Raw genomic sequence first — 23,046 nt, forward strand, 5'->3', positions numbered from 1 at the left:
AAACTGTTTGTTGTTGGGTTTGGCACATCACAGATCTGGTGGACAGATTTATGGGTGGGGCTGGGGAAGACCCAGCTCTCATGGTACTTGTGGGTACCAATTACAAAGTTAGTGGAAGGTGTAGAGTCCTAAAAAACGATTTCAGGGACTTAGGAGCAAACTTAAGTAGAAGGACCTCCAAGGTAGTATTCTCAGAAATACTACCTGTATCTCGAACCATGCCAGAGAGGCAGCGGGAGATTAGGGAAGTTAAAAAATGGCCTGAGGAGCTGGTGTAGTAAGGAGGGGTTTGGGTCCCTGGAGAACTGGGCCGACTTCTCAGTTGGGTACCTGCTTTTTAGTAGGGTTGGACTGCACCTAAATGGGGAGGGTGCAGCCGTACTGGGAGAGAAGATGGCCAAAAAGTTAGAGGGGCTTTTAAACTAGGTGAAGGGGAGGAAGGTCCAAATGTAGAATTAGCCAGCCGGGAACAAGGTTCAGTGGGCATTAATGGGGGCATTAGCGGTACGGTGTCCAGAGATCCAATACCCAAGATAGGCTGACAAATCGAAAGTGCAGACTCATAACATCTAACAAGGATTTAGTATACAACCGGACAAAATTACGAGGCCAATGCTAGAAGTCTGGCCAACAAGATGGAAGATCGCTGATGCCATGCATGTCTCCTTCAGATCTGTCAGTATATCTGTATACCCGTACATCTGGTGCGGGTAGGCCGAGAAACTGACAGGAACAAATCAATGAACTACAACGGCACTCCACAGCACTGTCGTAGTTGTATGTGTTATAAAAAATGAAGCCATTCTTTACCAACTTTCAGAGCATTGATCGCCGCTCACGTGACCCGTCACCTCTCTCCTCTCCCCATCTGACAGCTGCCTGCAGCAGACACATAGGCACACAGGAATATTAAACAGACTGTAGACAGGATATGAAACTTTAAAGGAAACTACAGTAGCGAGAGGGGAGGAGGCGGGGACTGAAACAGGAGCAGACTGGCATGGAGGGAGGGGGGAGATAGGACAGAGGCAGGGCCTGGAGGCCCCACTTGCCCAGGGGGTCCCACCTGTCCAGCGACCCAGCCCCAGCCAAGCATTAGTTCAGATTCCTGTGTGTATCCCGCCGGCGAACTTAGGGGGCAAGCGTTTGTTGACCCTGCACTACTGTCAGGCCATTTTGGCCGTGGAGGGGGAGCCCACAACTGCAGGAATGCCTGTCTGCCTCCAAGGGAACAGGCACACACTAGACAGTCGAGTCTGTCTTCCGTCCGTGTGTGTGTTCAACGGACCCAGCCGCTGAACTTGGAAGCTGTCATTAGCCTGGCACTATGGTACCAATAAATATCGCTGTTAGGAACCTGTCAGGAAGGCTCTGGCACAGGATGAGTTAAAAATCACAGGCTAATCCCGGCTCCACCCTTCTTATCAAGAAAGAGCTCTATTTAAGCTGGATCAGCACACAGGTTCAGTGCTGTCTTGTCTTCAGCTCCTGCTGTTGTTCCTGAATCTGTGACCTGTTTACTGCTGATTTCCTGTTGACCTTTTGGCTTGTTCCTGACACCGCTCGTCTGCTGCCCGTCCTGACCCCGGCTTGTTTGACCATTCTCTCGGATCTCCCTTGTCTGTTTACCTGCCTTCGGACCTTGATCGGTTCTCCCTTGGTGGGGCGACCCTGAGGACCGCGACCTGGTATCCACACGCAGCGAAGCCCACCCTCACCACCAGAGACTCTGGTGAAAACCGGTGGATACTTAGACTCCGCACCTCAGGCTAGCCTGTGTCACTTACCTTGGGGGTTCCTGTCCAAGCTCCGCCCTCTAGCGGACATCGGGGCCTATCTCTGTCGTCAGGTTACCACCAGCACCCTAACAATCGCCTTATCGATAATTTGCATTTTTTTTCTCGTGGGTGATTGTGTAGGCAGGGCCCAGTGCACTGCATTGCCCGGGGCCCTTTAATGCTCTTAAGATGGCACTAGACAGAGGAGGACAGGAGGGCTGCCGATGCCAGAGGCCCGTAGACTAACCACGGTGTCAGTTTACAGAGGAGAGGGTATAGCCAGGCAGGATCAGCCAGCTATTTTAGGTGACAGAAGGGGCCAAATTACACAGCACAAGCACTGTGCTGTATATCATGCTTTAAGGGAACAGGATCAATATATATATATATATATATATATATATATATATATATATATATATATATATATATATATATATATATATTTTTAGGTTAACAAACGCTTTAAAAATAAAGTCTGCTGTTTCCTCTTTAGAAAAAATACTCTAAATAAACATGATCACTAAGCCCCTCCCCTTCATTACATTTCCAAAAAGGGGCGGAGCATGGTGCCCTTAAAATGATGCCCCCCCTGAAAAAACATCTGCAGACGCCCATGACGGCTGCGCTGATTTTAAAAAATGACAGCAAGTATAGGAATCTTCTTCCTGTACTGCTGCCATGGTAGGGGGCAGTGGCTGCAGCATTGGGAACATTTTACATGTTCCACCCTAAAAACGGGTAGAACATGTAACATGTTCCCAAAGGGGAACTTATCCTTTAAGTATTATGAACAAATGTTATATTTGGGACACTTATGGAATCTTTTAGAGACTGTCATTCAGTCTTTCGTAGTCTTTGGCACATAATGTCCTGAACTAAATGCTACCTGCTTTGGAGTGTTGCTGACAAAAAAATAATGTACTGTGTGTATGACAACTTATTGTTAAGGGAAGAGGGTTTAGATAAAAAAAATCAGTTTTAGTTGAACTCTAGAGAGGTTTAGTTTTCCATCAACGTTGTGTTATTTGCCCCAGTGTCCTCTAGGTGTAGGATGTAGACTACACAATAACATCTTCTAACTGCTGTTGGTTGACAGATATTAGTGCGGGAGAACATGAATTAAAGAGGACTGAATCAATAAATCATTCGATTGCATTCTGTGAAACAAACTTAAACCACATCCAAATGTTCTTAAGTTTTTTTCTATAGCATCATAAACATGTTTTTGTTTTTCTAACATGAATCTCTTTTGTATTTTGTCACTAGGGCTTCCAATTATAATTGTCTTAATAGCATTTGGAGCAACATATAAAACTGGGAAACAGAAAAACAATTATCATCGAGAAGATTTGTGAGTCACTTTTTTAACCTTTGGCCTACCCATAGATATTGGATGACCATTGCTTAATTCAGCTAACAGCAGTCAGCTCATGTCTCTGAGCAGACTGTGACCTCTGCAGACATTCTACTCATGATTGTATAAATTGGATTTTCCCAGATGAAACCTCACAATTGTTTTCACAAAATAAGGACAATACCATGTCAGTTTGTGTCAGTTTGATACATATACATGCAAGTTTAGCCAAAATAATTATGCATGTTTATTTCAAAATTCTTCTACATAAAGATCACCTCCATGTCATGTCTACGGCGGGCCTTAGGGGATGTGTCAAGAGGCTTTAGGCTTGTGTCGATGGCATCAGTTTGACATCTGTTTGAGACGTTTCTAAGATCATTCAAATTGATTGACAAGTATGCTTGACTGGGAGCTGTCCTTCTGGCTTGCATTTGACCTGCTTCAAGCAGGTTTTGCATTCACATTGATTGTAAGAGTATACAAAAGCCACCTAAAGTGAACAAAAGTCCATCAACACAGGCCCTTACTGTACTTGTTTGGTGCATATATTCCTTTAACTACAATTATTTAGAAGATTTAGGCTTGGTTCACACGGCCAGCAGAAGGACAGTAGAATAGGTATTAATCAGCATTTTTACAACCCCCATACTGCCCACCTCCACAAGAACATAGTGGCTGCTGAGGTGAATAAACATTGCTGAGGCCGTGATGCTTTTAAATTCAGTTTGTCAAAGTCAATGGAACTGCACTGCAGCTCTGAGACAAGCACTTGGCTCTCAGTTGCAGCATTTCAATGCAAAATCCCTGCTCGACTGGAGCCCCCCCCCCCAAAAAAAAAATAGGCATTCAGGGGGAGGGAGTATTACTTGCCGATTGCCTGTAACCACCTTAGAAACATTAGCTGTGTTTTGGTCTAAACTACAAGGAATTATCAGTCCCATGTCACTAAGTGGTTACTGGGTGGTACTGAGCTACCACCAAGGTGAGCCTGCTCTCATTTTATTCATTGTTGTATATGTTTCATTTTAGGAGCTGAGAAATTTTAAGGCCCATTTACACCAGCAGCTGTGTTAGAACGTGTGGTGAGAAGGCTGCATGCTGATGTGCTGGAAACAGCACAATGCATGGCAAGATTTTCTTTTTCTCAAACTTTAATGAAATTTAACTTTGTGGCATTTTTTTAATTCGGTTCTACTGCCTGCAGTGTGGTGTGATGCAGTAGACTGTGTCAAAGTGTGCTGTGCTGAAAAAAGCCTTTAGTTATGTCCAATTGCCTTATTCTCCAAAAACTCCCATTTAAGGCTGTTTTGGGCTGTCCCACAGACAACAGATCATCAATCAATTCTTCATCCCAAAGTGCCAGCATTGTATTGGGGCATCTTCTTCCCCCTTCCTTTCTCCCAATTAAAAACATGAATTCTCTGCACACCATAGTGGCTGGTGGTGGTGAAAAACATGCCTTCATGTCTATCCACCATCCTAAAATTAAAAATCTTCATATGTAGAATACATTTCCAAGTCACACCCTGACTATAGAAGTACCTCTGCGCTTCAGGAGGAACCAGCTATTCACTGTAATGACGAGTAATAATAAATGCTGCTACTTGACCAAATAACGGAGATATTTGATAGAAACCATAAAATATAAATAATAGTAGCGCAAGAGTCAATGTATAATTGTCTCAACAGAACTATAAGTGACCAGTGAACACTGTATACATATGATTAATATAGCACTACAGTCACTAAAAATCACTAAGAATGTCCCATAGTCCTCTGAATAAAATGTCAGAAAGTCCAATAAACAGCCGACAATTCGTGAAGTTTACCAGGATCACCTCTTTTTCCACCACCAAGTGTCGGGGATAAAATCAGAAGAAGTGGTAACTCACCAGACCCTATTGCTCAATTGTTCTCACAACTGAGCGCAAAACGCAGGGGTTTAAACTGGACCAGCAGGAAAACATGAAATGACATGTACAGTCCACTCTGCTTCAGGATCGTTGTCCACTCCTTTCAATATAATCCTCATAAGCCGCAGCACCCAAAAGATCACGTCCAACTATTCTAAGTGAATCGAAAGACGGGTGGGAGATGGTAGTCCTAAAATCAGGAGAATACTCCAGGAATGGTAACAGGATGTATTCAAGATGTCCGATAGCTTTCCAATTATTTGGAGCAGCACCATCTAGTGTCTGCTCCCCATACTGTACCCTCTGTGTTATTCAGCCTCGTATCCTTTCCTGTCATGTCACTTCCTTTACTATTCTCCTGATTTTAGGACTACCATCTCCCACCCGTCTTTCGATTCACTTAGAAAAGTTGGACGTGATCTTTTGGGTGGTGCGGCTTATGAGGATAATATTGAAAGGAGTGGACAACGATCCTGAAGCAGAGTGGACTGTACATGTCATTTCATGTTTTCCTGCTGGTTCAGTTAAAACCCCTGCGTTTTGCGCTCAGTTGTGAGAACAATTGAGCAATAGGGTCTGGTGAGTTACCACTTCTTCTGATTTTATCCCCGGCACTTGGTGGTGGAAAAAGAGGTGATCCTGGTAAACTTCACGAATTGTCGGCTGTTTATTGGACTTTCTGACATTTTATTCAGAGGAATATGGGACGTTCTTAGTGATTTTTAGTGACTGTAGTGCTATATTAATCATATGTATACAGTGTTCACTAGTCACTTAAAGTTCTGTTGAGACAATTATACATTGACTCTTGCGCTACTATTATTTATATTTTAAAAATCTTCATAGTTAGCAGATACAATTTAGAGAATAGAGCAGCTGTATGATAAGACATGGTGGGCTTTCTCAGGGAAGAAAAGAATGAGAACGATTGGAGTCTAGACAAGAAAAGAACAATATTTAACAGATTTGAACATTTATGGAAATGGCTCAGTTTGACTTATCCTGATTTTGGCTCTTGAACCAAACCTACTTATCTTGTCAAGGTCAGTAGAATCTGATGTTTGATGATAATGTATTTGTCACTTGCACCCAAACTTTAGATTTATAAATTATTTCTACATTTGATATTAGTCAAAGCATGATAAACAAAAACTCACGTATTTATTTCATTGTAGCTGTTGGCTTGCTGGTGTAAGCGAGGATTATAAATTGGATCTCTCAAAGCCCCTGTTGTGGTCTTTTCTGGTGCCGATGGGAATCATCCTTATAGCAAATATTTGCATTTTTATAGCAGTTGCAGTGTCAATTTGGAAGAAGAATCCAAATGTAACCAGGTGTGTAAATAATGATAGAAATGTAAATAAATGAATAATTAAATGTTTACGCTGGGGAATCATTTTCTTTAAAAAAAAAAAGGGGGGGGGGTATTCGTACAGCACAAGAAAGAGGAAAAAGAACCCTGAAAGCGAGGTTGCAGCAGATGAACTGCATTACAGAAAGGACTCTTTCGAAACCCATATTCTGTGTTCATCTTATGCACTGTGTGATTCAGGCGTGTACCAGCCCTAAATAAAATTCAATCAGCACTCGCAAAAATGCATAAGAATCACTTACCATTTCAAAGGCATAAATAAAAATTAAAAAATAAATAAATCCACTCCCATTATAATAAAATATGCAGGTGGGTTAAAACCATTACAAAAGTATCTGGTAGTGCTGCACCAAAATAAATGTAATAAACTCACTTCATGCTGTCCATTTCTTGATCAATTAGTATCTAATTTTGCAGCTGGTTAGATAATGGTACTAATAACCTTGCAAGTACAGCCAAGGCTGTTTCAGGGTAGAGGTCCCTGGAGGGAAAGAACACTCCTGCCACTGCACCAATAAAAGGACAGGAAGTCTTCTGCGAATTTCCCCATTGCCATACAATGTAGCTTCAAAGAGGAACCCCACAGCTTACCTCTTTACATAAAATACATCATCAACTGTTAAATAGCAAATATTGAAGCAATTGACAACAATAATTGCTTCAGATTTAAAATATATATAGTCAGTGTGAAGCTAGAGAGATCTGAGGAACCCCTAAGCTGAGTAGGAAAACATAGGGCAATCTGTTCTCAAATTTACAAGCTTAGCTGGTGATGGAGTCCAACGTGGAGAGGAAGGAGATCTCTTACACCTCCGACTCGGTACCCCTGATAAGGTAACAGGAGGTACAAGAGCCTGGAGTGGCAGGGGTGCCTGGCAGTTTTGGTAAAGGTAGCTGCAGTTGAGAAGGCTCCACGGAGCCTGGCTGGCATGACGCTTGACACACCAGAGGACACGGCGGCCATCTTATTGGTTATCAGGACACTGCTTAACATCAGATGAGCGTTTGTACATTGAAGAATGTGTAAGTTGCCACCTTTATTTACAATAAAGGGCTTGTTGTATTTACTACACTATGAGGAGTCCTTCCTTTCTCCTTGATCTGAGGTCTGTTGCTATATAACATCTGGCTGGGATCCAAGAATCGCTGTGGACTGCGTGTGGACTTAAAGGAGACTTTCTGATGTGCGTTTGACTGACCTTTGTAATGGGGGTCGGTCAGTTCCGGTAAGAGGCTTTGATATCTGGGTGAATTGTGGTGGTGACCCCTGGATTGATATCTCTACTGGGAGTGGCTGAATACTGATCTCACCCTATTGTGTGGACTTTATGAGAACTGTTAACCTGATTGGAGCGCTGCACCTATTGTTGTTTATGTCTGATGATTACCAAATTTGACTGATTGGAACACCTGGTGGGAGGACACCCTTTCTGTGAGCAAGGATCGCATTCAGCCTGATCAGCTAGATCTTATCCAGGAAAGGATATTTATGCCTAAACGTATGTGCTGTCCTATAATATAGACAGCATTTTGGTCTGGTGAGTTTGCATTTTCTATACTGGTGGAGGATCACACGGTGGTAACACTTTAATCAACGCAGACACTGGAAATCATCATGTTTTTTATGGACTTGATTTATATATTCATTCTTATATTTTTCAATCACGTGTTTTTATTTATGATATCACTATAGATCACAACTTTCAGCACTGCAACCATATTTTTATTTTATTTTGTTAGTGTTTGTATCCTCATAATGTTTGCATGCTGCTTTTTGCTTTTGGAAATTAGGGCGCTGACATATCACTGCTTTTATTGAGTTCTCTCCGTCTAACCGTTAGTCTAAGGGTGATATGCAAAGGAAAAAGCAAGTTCAACCTTAAGTGTTTCACAGAGAGCTCTCCGGAAAATTACACTCCTCAACCAGGAACACCATGGAGCCCCACAATCTCCTTTATAAAGACTCAGGCCATCTCTATTGCAGAGGGTACCCCTTTCATGGGAACGAAGTGAGCCATCTTAGAAAACAGGTCTACCATGATAAAGATGACTGAGCACCCTACAGATTGTGGTAGTTCTACAACAAAATCCACCTATATCATTTTCCAGGGCCTATCGGGGACTGGAAGGGGTTTAAGTAAACCCCAAGTCTTACGGATACAAATGATGCAAGAACTCACGTATTTCTCAAGATACAAATACAAGATACAGATACGGATACAAATGGTGCAAGAACTCACGTATATCTTTTTATTGTCTATATTAGGCCACCAGAAAAGGCACTGTTATGTAACGGTATCAGCCAAATGATCAGACCAGTGGTAATGTGCAATTTCTACTTTACTTAACAATGGAAACCACTGTAGATTACACAGGAGATCATGTGGACAGGGGTTTGCAGTACAAAACAGCAATATGAGGAAGGGGGAAACAGGCATAAAACATATGAAAACAAGTATATTGCAGTTCTACTAATGGCTACTAGATGGCAGCAGAGTGCTCTGAGTTCAGTTTACTGATAGGATAGAGAGCTGAAGATTTCTCATGTGTTCCAAGATGATAATCGTTCATTCAGCAGACTGTGAGCTGAGGGGATTTCCTGCTGGCACAGACTTCACACTGGCACTGCTGATGCTGACTTCGGTCAGGAGGCTCTGGGGGCCGTAGATAGGACCACCCCACTGCTTGGACAGCTTCTCCACATGGACTGTAACAGAGTCCTCTCCAGTGACTGGGGCTTGGATAGATGCTGCGTGCTCTTTTGCTCACTGCTGGTGGCCCACACACCAGACTGATCAGATGAGGACCCAGCACCTGGGGATAGCTCACTTGCCCAGTCACTGCTGTCCCATCAGGCAGCATCTCTCTGAGCACAGGAAGCTGGGCGGAGCTGGCATTTATACTCCCTGGGCGTGTCCAGGAACTCAGGGGATGCTGGGAGCCCAGAGGATTGTGGGGAATTGAGTTAAAGGGACTTGCGCCTGCATCTGGATAAAGGGGCACACCACTACAGCACTACACCAGATCCATTGTCCTGTGAACTCCGAAATGTCCCACCAAGGGATGAACGTGTCACAGTCCCAGAACTGCTACTCGAACACTTTTTGGTACAAATATCTTGTCCCCAGACCACATTATGCCTTCTTTTGCAGATAGAGTTGTCCCAGGTGGGGAGGGAACCCCCAATGGGACCTGCTTGATTTGTGACAGAAGATCTATTTGTAACAACAAAAAGTTTGCTGCAGATAACACAGTATCCGAAGTAGGTGGATCTTTGGAGTCATCAAACATTCTGGACATGGTATCAGATTTGTCCTTTTTTGATCCTTTTTTTAAGGTCTATAAGTTATGTGAAACATGATTCTTGAAAAAGAAAAAAGTGCCCACGTGGCCTGACATGGCTTCCGACGTGACATGGCTTCTGATGTTTGGCTGCCTTCAAATAATCAAGATTCTTGTGATCTGTGTAAATCAGGATGGGATGTGCTGCCCCCTCCAGGAAGTAATTTCACTCTTCCAGAGCAGATTTGTTTTTTTTTTTTTGATTGCGAGCAGTTCCCGATCGCCCACATCTTATCAAAAAGATTACCGTGAAGATAGGCCCATGCCCCAATAATGTATAACCACAACTATCTAGAGATAAAGTAGGGGTTTCTAGGCTGATTGGGAGAAGGAAGACAAGAGAACCAATACATTAAAATAGAATTAATTTATTAAATGTATTTAAAACAAAATTAGTATACACACAGGGATGTGTAAAGGCACATATAAAACATCCCTTATATGCAAGACATATGTTAAAAACCACAGCAAAGAAATATTTCCCTAATATGGGAGCAATACATGCTTCAAGCTGATGTTGGTGCAAGAAGTCTTAGATGATATTCGGTTTGTGGGTCCCTGTGAGCCAACGCATTTCGCATCAGGCTTCGTCAGGGCCAGAGAGACCATGCAATACCGATATTTCTTGCTGTAAACAAAGATTAGATGACAGGTAGGGAAAATCACAATCCCTAAAGTTAGATAATGGTTATGAATGTCGAATTTTGTCTATGTTACTCTCCTAAGTAGGTAGTAGAGAACCCCCATATATCAGTGGCAATTATTCCATCTTGTCCTTAATGAGAATTTATTTCCTCTTCCTGGTTCATAGATCCAGGGGAAACAAGATAACCAGGCTCATGTGCTATAATTCATTTAGCTCCCCTAAGGACCCACTTGTCCAACTCATGAACAATCCACTGTGAATATATGGAGGCAGGGCTGTGAATGGTTTAGGCTGTACACCATTCAAAAGTCATGATGCCCATTCATGACCCTCTACCTAGCCTCAGTAACGATGATTTTCCGCATGTGCCTGCCCACATCATAGTTTCTCTCAGCAGGGGATATTTTACAGGAAAAAAATGCCACTGGGTGTAACAGAGTCTTTAAGCCCTGAGGTTGTGACAGAACTGCCCCTACTGTGTTTTCAGATGATTCAACTTCCAAGACAAACAGTAAAGCAGGATCTGGATGGCTCAGAATGGGTGCTGATGTAAAGAGTCGTTTTAAAGTTTCAAAAACAGTTTGAGCTTCAGGTGACCAACAGAATCAAATGCCCTGCCTGGTCAATTAGGTAATGGGGGCAATATTGGTGGAAAATTCCCACAAATCCCACAAAGAGCTAGACTACCTTTTTGCTGATGGCGCAGCCCACTGAAGTATGGCAGAAACATGTTCTGGGTCCATTTCAATACCCCCAGTAGAGATGATTAAGCCAAGAATTGAATGGTTTGCTGTTCAAACTTGCACTTCACTTCACTTCAAAATCCATGTAACCTGAGCCGACTGAGGACTTTCTTGAGATGATTTTGGTGAAGTTCCAAAAAAACTGAAAAAAATCAGAATGTCGTCAAGATAAACGATAACAAAAATGTCCTGAAAATCCTTGAAAATATCTATAACAAAATGTTGAAAGATTGCTGCGTTACATAGCCCACAGGGCATCATTAAATACTCTAAGTGCCCAAACCTGGTACGAAAGGCCGTCTTCCACTCCTCTCCTTCCCAAATGGGTACCAGATTATAAGCTCCCGCAAGTCAATCTTAGTAATTACTGTTGTGGATCTGAGTCTCTGGAACAATTTTGGAACCAACATAAGGGGATACCGGTTCTTAACTGTAATCTTATCCAAATCATGGTAATCCACACAGGGCGGGAGGCCCTGACTACCATAGAACACTTTCACACCCCTCATCCCCCCTCAGACCCTTTAAATGGTTATATCATTTCTGCAACACCCTCCCCAGGTCTACAAAAAGCCCGTGTAGCTGTAGCATGTCAGCACTCAATTTTCACTCAAATTCTGAGAGCCAGTTACCAGAATGAAAAACTTGGAAAATCATATTAGATACTTTTCATTTGTATTCCAATTTATATTGGTATTATTGTCTATTTTGCACTGTCATTTTCTGTAAATGTTTTGCTTTCACCTTATTTTTGTCTTTTCTTTCATTACAATGATATTGTAAAAGTATTAAAGCAGTAGTAAAGTCCGTACCGGAAAAAAAAAAAAAAGTCCACAAGCACTGCATACTAGCACATTATGGCATACTTATCTTAAAACAAAGCCTTCCAGTGGCGTGCTGTCACCACTGACAGGGCTTTCTTCTTCACTCAGTCTTCCTTCTGGCTTCATGGACTCCTGCTGTATAAATGGCTGAGCCGCGATTACGTCACTGTCCCGCATGCACGCGGGTGGTACAGCCGCGGCACACATCTCTGGTAATAACGGCATAACGGAGTGCGGGACGATGTCCTTTAGAGCACATGCGCCAGTGACGTCACTGGCTGCATCCCATATAAATAAACAGTGCAAGTTTAGGTGATATTCACTGTACCTACAGGTAAGCCTTATTTTAGGCTTACCTGTAAATACAAGTTAAAGTGTTTGTTACCCCAGCATTTCATATTCCTGATATGTGCCTGCTGTGCCATGTACTTGTATGGAAAAGTATCCTTTTCTATTTATATTTCTTCTTTGTGTGACATATCTTGTGTTCCTGCTAGTCCCTCTGCTTTCCTATTAGAAACTAACCACACTTAGCAGGTGAACACACTGTGGTCAGTTCTCTAGCTATGCTGGGAACTCGAGCTGCTCTCCTCCAATGATCAGACTTGTCCTGACACGCCCCCCTGCGCATCCATTGACTGGAGAGTTCAGTGTGCTGTTGCTTCTCCTTTTTCAGCTCATATGCAGCTGAGAACAGAGATTATGTGATCAGTTATGAAAAACGAAAAAAAAAGGTATTTATAATTGTTTTTTTTTTATATCTATACACAAATGTTGGGCCTTTCATTTCAGTTTTAAACTGAATGGGTTGCTTTACAAGGTGATTGTTTACAATCACTTTGAATATTGGACTTTACTGCGACTTTAAGCCTTATCTCTGTTGTTCCGGAGACCTAAATAGGTTGTTGCTCTTTGAACAGCATTACTTTATTTCAACTTCTGTTATATCCCTGTCTGGTGTGACAGAGTTTATTACAGATGTTTCTTAGAATCCAAATTTGGTATAATAGATACTATAAATGTAAATTTTTCCATTAAAAAAACATGGAGGTAGTGGTTTTATGTTTGTAAAGGGTTAACTGTGGAATTAACTCACCTCAGTGGTCATCACTCTCTGCTGGTATATAGATTATTATCCAGGATGAGGCTGAGAATGCCATCGTATATTGGTGACAGCGGCAGATTAGTGACCCGACGTCATTTATCACATACTGGTGGTAATAGTGATCTTTTAAAGGGACATACACCTATTTTGGTCAAGTAATATTCACCATAAAGGGCTTAGTAGAAGGAAACAAGTAGAGAGGAGTTTGGAGGAGTGAACCAGATTACAGTCCCAGAGAGGGGAAAGCGTGTATGAGCTGATTGCATGCAGGTCCACCTTTGGAGGTGAGCACAATAGTGTGTTGCTGGTGGGAGTCACTGCACTAACCATTAGCAGAAGATTACCTACAGTGGTGAATTGAATATCATGTTCATTTAAAGGGAAAATCACAAAAATGGAACATTGATGTTTATCACCTAATATGTTTGATGATTGTATGTATGATGATATATATGCATTGGTATTGCAATCTTTTTCTAAAAATTCACACAATTGTGTTGGGGGGGGGGGGAGGGGGGCAGCAAAAAAATTTTGAATTCAGTCATTGATAGATTATGGGAACAAATGTATTTGTTTGCAGCCACCTAATATATATTTTATTATTTTTTTGGGCTCATTTTTGTACGTTCATTTTGATTGACACTTGATTTACTTTGAATTCAGTCACCTATTAAAGAAAGTATGGTAGCATGGGATTTTTACCCTATATTTATACTGGTGGTAGTGGCTGGAATCTGACCCTGCTCTTGTTATAGCTTGTGTGTTTAATGTGTTTCTTAATTGTATATTACTATGCCATTTTTAGCACCAAAAGAAATTCAGTGTTAAAGAAGACATTGGCTACAGTTTCTGTTTCAACTTTACTTGGTGTCACCTGGATTGTTGGCTTCTTGGTGCTTATAGAGACCAAAAAGACCACACAGATTGTTTTCAGCTACATCTTCTGCTTATGCTGTGCAACTCAGGTATGGTGTATTAGTTGATATTGTTTAGAAGAGTGTCAGAAACTATTAAAGTAGATTTTTTTATTGTCCTGTTTATATGTAGTAGGGGTCTCATCTCATATCAGTTCTCCCTGATCCCAAAGCTATCATTTCCAGATGTTATCTCCCGGTGCCTACCTGAGATTTCTAGTATAGCAACACAGCAGCAGGGTAGGGACACACTGTTGCGGGAAGTGATGTCCCCATGTGCTGCTATAAGGATAAGGTTATTTATTAGAAAACTATTTAATCAGTCATAGGCAGCCTTTTCCTCTGCAGTAATGATTGGTCACTAGAGATCATGTGTTTTAGGCTTTCTAGGCGGGAAGTTTTTTACATCTTTTGATAGGAAAAATAAACTTTTACTCAAAATATTATAACAGTAACATGTGAAGTATGCTTTTATGATAGGTCCATTTAAAAACAAACAAAGCAGTACATAAAATCTGTAGTTTTGAAATGCTATAAATTAGGGATCGACAGATTATTGGCAACACCAATTTATCGGGGGCCGATATGCACTTTCCCCGATATATCGGAATCGGCCCCTGAGGTTACTGATATTGCCGATATTTAGGGAAAGTGCATGTACCGGAGTGATGCCTGCAGCTAGAGGCATCACCCCGGTACTGGCATCCATAGCCGACGGTTGGCTGACTTGTAATGACAACCAATGCGGCTGAGAAGCCTCTCGGCTGTCATTACAAGTAGCGGGAGGGGACGCCCCCCCTCCCGCCGCCTTCCGGGGCTCGCCCAGGTCTCCCATCCCACCGGGAGACTCGGGCATCCTCCCCCCACTGCTGCCGAAGAGAAGACCCGATCAAAGCCGCATTCAGCTCTGATCGGGTCTCCATGTAAAAAACACGGAAGTGATGTCATGAGATCACTTCCAGGTGCTCGCGCCGAATTAAAAAAACTGACAGCATTCAAAACAGCCAAACTTGGTGTTTTGAATGCTTTTCAGTGCCGGGGAGGGATTTGACGTCTTTAGACCCCCAGATCTCTCCACAAAGAGTACCTTTGAAAAAAAAAAACAAAACATTTTTTTACATGTCCAAAAATATCGGCCGATATCGGCCGATACCGATATCCGATGACCAAAATATCAGTATAGGTATTAAAAAAATGATATCGGTCAATCACTACTATTAATACTTTGTTCTCACATGTTGCTGGACAGAACTACAGTACACCTAAATGTCATAAACGTAATAGACAAGATTTTTGGCCTGCACATTCCTGAACACCCCATTATTAATAAAAAAGAAAAGATTATTTTAAGCAATATGTTGGCATGGTTCCTTACACTTATGCCTAGATGATGAAAAGAAGCCTTGGACTTTTCATTAGTATGCAACTCGGGGTTCAATTTTTTTTTTGACTAGAGCTTCCCTCTTGGAATACTTTATAGATGTACGTTTTTTTTTTTTTTTACCAAATTTAATTGTCCTTTCTTTATAATCTCTTGATTGTATATTGCTATTGCATCAGCATGAGATGTTTCCTTCCTTCCAGGGACTTCAAATCTTCATCTTCTACACCCTCAAATCTCCCTTGTTTCTGAAGAAGGTTGCTGTGGGTATTCGCTTGTTTAACTCTTGCAAGCTGTACTTGCATTCGGAGAAATACTGGGTGAACAGGATTCAAAAGGAAAAAACACAGTTATATAATGAATACTTCAGGAACGTCTCAGAGTCAACAACTCAATTATTTTCTGATGACAAAAAACCTAAAGAATGAGGCATGTCTTTCATACAAGTTCATTTATATTTTGTTTTTTGAAAAAATGGAAAAAACTTGAATGTAAAGTCTGATTTTAGGAAAATGTATGCAACTTTTCAATGTGGGATTAATATGCCCAGTGCAGTGCAGTGCAGTCAAGCCTAGAATAATGGTTAAGTCATATAGATCATCATGTATAGCCCTGGTACCCAACCTGCAGCCCTCTGGTATATGATTTGCAGCCATCGGACTTCAGCAGTCTTTAGTGGGAACTTTGTTGGGGTAATAGCACTGATCTCTACTAGTATCATGTAACATGTTCCCAGTTTTGTATTGTGTTCTGCAGCATGTCTCCCGCCAAATATGTAGCATTTCCACAATCCCTGACTCTCATTTCCTCTATTAGGTCTGCCATTTCTGACAGTCTTCTCAAGCATTACGTATATTGGACCACATTTGAATCCCCCTTTAGCTCATAAGTTGAAAACCACTGGTCTATAGGGTGACAGCATTATAAGGGGTAGCATGCTGCTCCTAGATTCATTAGGTTATGCCCCCTCTTTTTTTTTAATACATTACCATTTAATTAATTGACAGGTACTGTATATAACTTCATCTAATATTCAATGTTGTGTGACCAGAAACATACAGTATCTCACAAAAGTGAGTACACCCCTCACATTTTTGTAAATATTTTATTTTATCTTTTCATGTGACAACACTGAAGAAATGACACTTTGCTAAAAGGTGAAGTAGTGAGTGTACAGCTTGTATAACTGTAAATTTGCTGTCCCCTCAAAATACTCAACACACAGCCATTAATGTCTAAACCACTGGCAACAAAAGTTAGTACACCCCTAAGTGAAAATGTCCAAATTAGGCCCAATTGGCTATTTTCCCTCCCCGGTGTCATGTGACTCATTAGTATTACAAGGTCTTGGGTGTAAATGGGGAGCAGGTGTGTTAAATTTGGTGTTATCGCTCTCACTCTCTCATACTGGTCACTGGAAGTTCAACATGGCACCTCATGGCAAAGAACTCTCTGAGGATCTGAAAAAAAGAATTGTTGCTCTACATAAAGATGGCCTAGACTATAAAAAGATAGCCAAGACCCTGAAACTGAGCTGCAGCACGGTGGCCAAGACTATACAACGGTTTAACAGGACAGGTTCCACTCAGAACAGGCCTCGCCATGGTCGACTAAAGAAGCTGAGTCCATGTGCTTAGCATCATATCCAGAGGTTGTCTTTGGGAAATAGACGTATGAGTGCTACCAGCATTTCTGCAGAGGTTGAAGGGGTGGGGGGGTCAGCCTGTCAGTGCTCAGACCATATGCCCCACACTGCATGAAATTGGTCTGTATGGCTGTCATCCCAGAAAGACGCCTCTTCTAAAGATGATGCACAAGAAAGCAACAAACAGTTTGCTGAAGACAAGCAGACTAAGGACATGGATTATTTGAACCATGTCCTGTTGTCTAATGAGACCAAGATACATTTATTTTGTTCAGATGGTGTCAAGCGTGTGTGGCAGCAACCAGGTGAGGAGTACAAAGACAAGTGTGTCTTGCCTACAGTCAAGCATGGTGGTGGGAGTGTCATGGTCTGGGGCTGCATGAGTGCTGCTGGCACTGGGAAGCTACAGTTCATTGAGGGAACCATGAATGCCAACATGTACTGTGACATACTGAAGCAGAGCCTGATCCTCTCCCTTCAGAGACTGGGTCGCAGGGCAGTATTCCAACATAAAAATGACCCCAAACACACCTCCAAGATGACCACTGCCTTGCTAAAGAAGCTGAGGGTAAAGGGGATAGACTTGGCAAGCATGTAATCAGACCTAAACCCTATTGAGCATCTGTGGGGCATCCGCAAACGGAAGGGGGGTAAGCGCAAGGTCTCTAACATCCACCAACTCTGTGATGTCATCATGGAGGAGTGGAAGAGGACTCCAGTGGCAACCTGTGAAGTTCTGGTGAACTCCATGCCAAAGGTTAAGGCAGTGCTGGAAAATAATGGTAGCCACACAAAATATTGACACTTTGGGCCCAATTTGAACATTTCCGCTTAGGGGTGTACTCACTTTTGTTGCCAGAGGTTTAGACATTAATGGCTGTGTGCTGAGTTATTTTGAGGGGACAGCAAATTTACACTGTTTTACAAGCTGTACACTCACTACTTTACATTGTAGCAAAGTGTTGTTGTCAAATGAAAAGATTTAATAAAATATTTAAAAAAACGTGAGGGGGTGTACTCACTTTTGTGATATACTGTATGTGCTGCTATATGGTGGCATCATAAACATGGCCTAGGGGAACAGGAAATTAATGTATCTAGTGCCAAAATGAGAAAGATTAAAATCCCTTTTGGAATGTGTTTTTATTTTGCAGCCTTTGTTCTGTATCAGGGATTTCCCCTTGGCACAGACATATCATTTTAGTAGTTACTGGAACAAATGTTTCCATTCAAAGTATCCGCCTCACCTCCTGTAAAATTTGGGGTCTTCTATAATTCTCTACCTTAGTTGCCGTTGTCATTGACATTTATTTGGTTTTCAATGACATATTAGTAATATGAAATGCTGGGGTAACATATTTTTTAAATTTTAGAATTACCATGTACTTGTGGTAAAAAGGTATACTGTTCTCTTAGTATTGCTTCCTTTGTGGGAAATACCTGATATTTCTGACATTCATAAAATGTTTTTACGCCCCTATTATCTCATTCCTTGAATCTGTGGGATTCTTCCTGTAGAATATGGTCTCTAGGATCCCCTCACACACCAGTTGTCCCATTATTCAATAACCCTGCGTTCCCACCTGGCTTAAAACTTTATCAATTCCGTTGGTGGTTAAAGAAAGGTTTATATCGTATAAGGCACTTTGGTTACCATAAAGGTATATGTCCATCTTCCTACTTCACTGAAAACTGTTCAGACTACAGCAAATTTTACAATATCTACAATCACTCCAAAAATCTCCTGATATTATGTTGAGAAATAGATGCTTTCAAGATACGGTGCAGAGGGGTGGTATCTCAATGTTGTACAAGATGATTGTTAGCTTGCCTACCAAGCTGTCTTACCAGTTAGCATGGGAAAGAGATATAGCTGAAAAAATAGAAGAGGAGGGTAGGAGGGCCTGGACCTCTCATATTCATGAAGGAATAAGGAAATAAGGAATGTGACTCCTGATATTAAGTTTTTGAAAATAGATGCATTTGAAGCAGAGGGGTGGTATCTCAAAATTTTACAAGATGTTTGTTATTTTGCCTACCAAGCTGTCTTGTCTGTTGGGAAAGATATCTAGGTAAAGAAATAGAGGAGGTGGATTGAGGGGCCTGGACCACTCATATTCCTAAAGGAACAATTAATGGGACTCTGATTGAAGCTTGATATAAAGTTTATTCCAGATGGCACTTATCCCAGAGAGGCCCTTGAAAATGTACCATGGATCTGCTTCTTCTAACATCCGTAGATGCCACAGAGTATGAACGGTTCTTCGTATATGGTGAACCTGCCCAAAAGTCAAGCAATTCTAGATGTAAGTTCATTCCCTGATACATTCAGTAAGCATGGTAAATATCACCAATAACTCTTGGGTTCCCCTTTTAAATGAACCAGTCAGTCAACAATATTCCCAGGCATACTTAAGCACTGATCCACTTTATATTCTCAGTGGCTAAAATAGCAATTGCCATGGCCTGGAAGAGTGCAGTGGTTGATTTATCTTTATTGAAGCTCAAATTAACATAGATAATCCTTACGAAAAAAAAATAAGGTATGGAACCCCTAGCTCTCGAACCTACAACTATCATATACATAAAGGCGGACTTATAAGATAGATGGAAGCAGACCTTCAGACATTCACTCCCTCCTTTTTTATTTTCTTTTCTTTTCCGGATAGTCCTCCCCATTTGGTTAATCTTGTTTGCCAATTACTGACGAGTCTTAAGCTCACATTCATACATTACTGGGCGATAGCAGATGTTATTTTTTTTTTGTTTACATAGCTGTTTTAGCCCATTTGTTTTACAAGGTAAGGATTCAAAAAGACTTTAGCAGTTCAAATTCATATTTCGGTTTTAGGTGGGTACAAGGTGGGTTGAAGCCTTTTCTGTCTTCATATTCCTCTCTGGGACTCATATAATACATTTCTAAGACAGTGGTTTTAAATTTTTCCTCCCCACCAGCCCATAATTGCATTGCTACTTTTTTGCAACTGAACTGCTCACTTATTTGTGGATTATTTTTTTAAAGAGAATCAGTTTTTGGAATTGGGATGCCATTACCTGAAATCCAAACAACATACAGATATCTAACATAGAAGGGTTCTAGGGAGTTCTGGCCACATGTTAACACCTGACACTCTCAATTAACCCTATGCACACTGCATGACACTCTTCTAGCCAACAGCATATATACAGGGACTCCTAGTTAACATATTTTACAATACAGGATCAAGAAGTGGTTAATAAACAAGTCCACAGAAAAAGTCCAAAGGTCATTTCAAAAAGTGCATTCACTTGTGAAGCTCAGTATATTAAATCGCCTTCAGCTCCAGCCACCACAACCGACAAGTGCCTCTAAAGCAGCCGGCGTGTCTGGCTAAACTGGTCAGGCTTCCAGCTTGGTCCCATGCAGTAAGCTTTTGGGATGCCTCCTCCCCTACCTCCTCCATTCTTTTAAGGGACTGACTTTATCCTGGATAAACCTTAGTTGCCACAAATACAGCTTGGACTTTTCAAGATCCTTCTGGATGTACATTTCCTTTACTTGAGTGTTGAATGGCTTTTGGTTTCTTTTCAAATCATACTGATGGCTTCCACACTGAACAATGATAAACCACATATCACACAAATGGAGAAGTTTCATGTGTGATTAATTTGCCAATTAATGGAGGACAGCAGATGCCTTGCTAATGAACTACAAGGGCACTATATGTGATAACAAGGACATCCCTCCCTGGGAGTTTTCCAGTAGTACTTGATGCTCACCATATAAGCCACCATTTCACTCTCATTTCAAGCTAGATACATAAGGACTGATCCAACATAGGATACCCTTATGGTTTTCAAAGGTCAATAACAACATGCAGTGGCCCACTGCATCACCCTCAGCTGGGTAGATCCCACACTACGGCCCAAACAGTGTTGGCCACACAGGGGCAACATTGTCCACAAGTGGTTTGGATTTTTCTGCTAATCTATGAGAAGGTCTCTTGTTGGACTTTGTATAACATTGAACCCTAAATTAGCTCTGGAACATATTCTACCATAGATTTCCTCTTTGAGGAATTTTCTGCAACATTCAGCCAGCAGCTATATATCATCATCCTAAAATATAGAGGAGGCAATATCACACAATTTTTGATTTTGCTAACACATATTGTACCCCCTACTAGGGCACATACATTCATATATATGTACAAGTAATATCTGGGCTCGGTAATAAAACTAAATAAATGAATATTCATAGGCAGCCAGCACCAATAGGTAAGATTGTGCACCCACAACAATATATTAACAGCAGGGCGCAGCACCACTATTACCAATGATCAGTCCAATAAAGGAATGTCTATATATAAAAAAACTGTTGTATCTGGAAGTCCCCACACCAAATACCATGAATCCTAGAAGCACACATCACCACTGTGAAAAAGGAGGGGGTCCTGCTTACCAGATTGTATTGGCCCTCAAATTATAAAGAAGTCAACACAAGTATGTAGAAAGCCAATGTGATCGATCTATGGCTGGATCAGAAATCCACCGTGTCATCTGAATTGAAGCAACAGTTCACCTCCTCTCCAAATCCTTATTATACTCCCAGCCAGGAGGTAAATGAACACACCAAAGCAGATGTATGTGTCAGGTAGGATTTCGCTTTATTTCTTCAGTTCAGAGGCAGGTTTGAAAAGATCAGTTGCTGGATTGGCAGACACACAGGAGCTTGGTGGACGTCACAAGGATAGCTTGATGACTGAGTAGGAGGTGAGGAACTAAATGCGTCTCATTATTTGCCATCCCTAAGCTAGGCTAATGTACTAGGCTGCTGATTACATAGGGCTTACTGATTTCATAGCACATATTTTGTTTCCTTTCTTTCTTATTTTTGATGAGTTAGTGGTTTTAGCACTGTCTTTTTAATTCTTCATTATTTTGTTTTGTTATACAGGTTGCTACCACATTGTTAAGAATAAAGCTATATGGACCTTTGAGCTGATATGAACTTTGGCACTCTACTTCTTTTTATTCAAACTTCTTAAGCTGGGAGGTACCTATTAAATGGGGGTATACATCTTTGTGTCCTTTGAGTGGCTGAGCTCAAGATGGCAAGAGCTAAAATCAACCTGTATATGAAGAGAGACAGTTTATTTTGTTTTATTTTATTTTATTGTACCATATACAAAATGGCAGGACCCATAGCTGCCTGACCAATGAATTGTTGCGACTGCTCAGAGAAGGTGCATAATATGACAAGTAACATGAGTGAAACAATTGATTTGAAAAATGACTTTTCCTCTAGACTGCCCGTATTCTGCATTTGTTGCATAACACCCATAATCCTGATATGGAACAATACATCCTATCTGCTGTCTGAATGCTATTCTTTTTTCAGACAATAGAACGCAGTGCTTTATGTCATGATCTGCCTAAGGTTTGTGTTTCTTGCATGTACAATTTAGGTCAGCATGTAACCTTCATGCTTCTCTGAGTTTATCACAGCAAGAAAACCAGCCTTGCAGGTACACAGGACATAACGATCTTTGGCAGTCGCTCTTGGTACAGTAACTCCTACATTGCAGAACAGAGTTATCTGTAAGCTTTCAGTAAAAAAAAAGAAGACAAATAATATAAACTAGACAGGAGATGGTAATGGGTAGTGTTTTTATTTCAGCATTGGATGACATGTCAGGTGAAAACATTGCATCAGTCTGTTGGACCTTATGTGGTCATTTTGTATGTGAAATCTTCGCCTCTCACAGCAAGGGTATAAGGCACTATGAACCTGACAGCTGAAGCACTTGTTAACACTAATAGATCCTCAGCTTTGATCTCTGTTATGCTGCAGAATGCACTTGGGAGATGGAGTGTTTGTGAATGTTGTCTCAATGGGGTTAGAAAACACACAGGTATATTATGTAACAATGGACCGCAGACTTCTCTGATATTCTTAAATAATCCCTGCTGCATAAAAGACAGTCTATGAAGAATATTTTTTTTTTCAATACCTTTTTGAAACTGTGTTTAAAAGGGGAAAA

At 41.3% G+C, this 23,046-nt stretch overlaps 1 protein-coding gene across 1 annotated transcript in view; it reads left to right on the top strand.

The window, feature by feature from the left end:
• The window catches only part of ADGRG7 (adhesion G protein-coupled receptor G7), a gene marked incomplete at both ends in the record, with an annotated part of 90,302 nt that extends 74,496 nt beyond the window's left edge, over positions 1 to 15,806 (top strand). Inside the window, 4 exon segments of the mRNA XM_082247968.1 lie at positions 3,048 to 3,132; positions 6,227 to 6,385; positions 13,889 to 14,048; positions 15,582 to 15,806. Coding sequence (XP_082104094.1) covers positions 3,048 to 3,132; positions 6,227 to 6,385; positions 13,889 to 14,048; positions 15,582 to 15,806 — 629 coding nt within the window.
• Positions 15,807 to 23,046: the final 7,240 nt, after the last annotated feature.

This window comes from Pelophylax lessonae (assembly GCF_965119305.1).
Source record: "Pelophylax lessonae genome assembly, chromosome: 2".
Classification (NCBI taxonomy): Eukaryota; Metazoa; Chordata; class Amphibia; order Anura; family Ranidae; genus Pelophylax; species Pelophylax lessonae.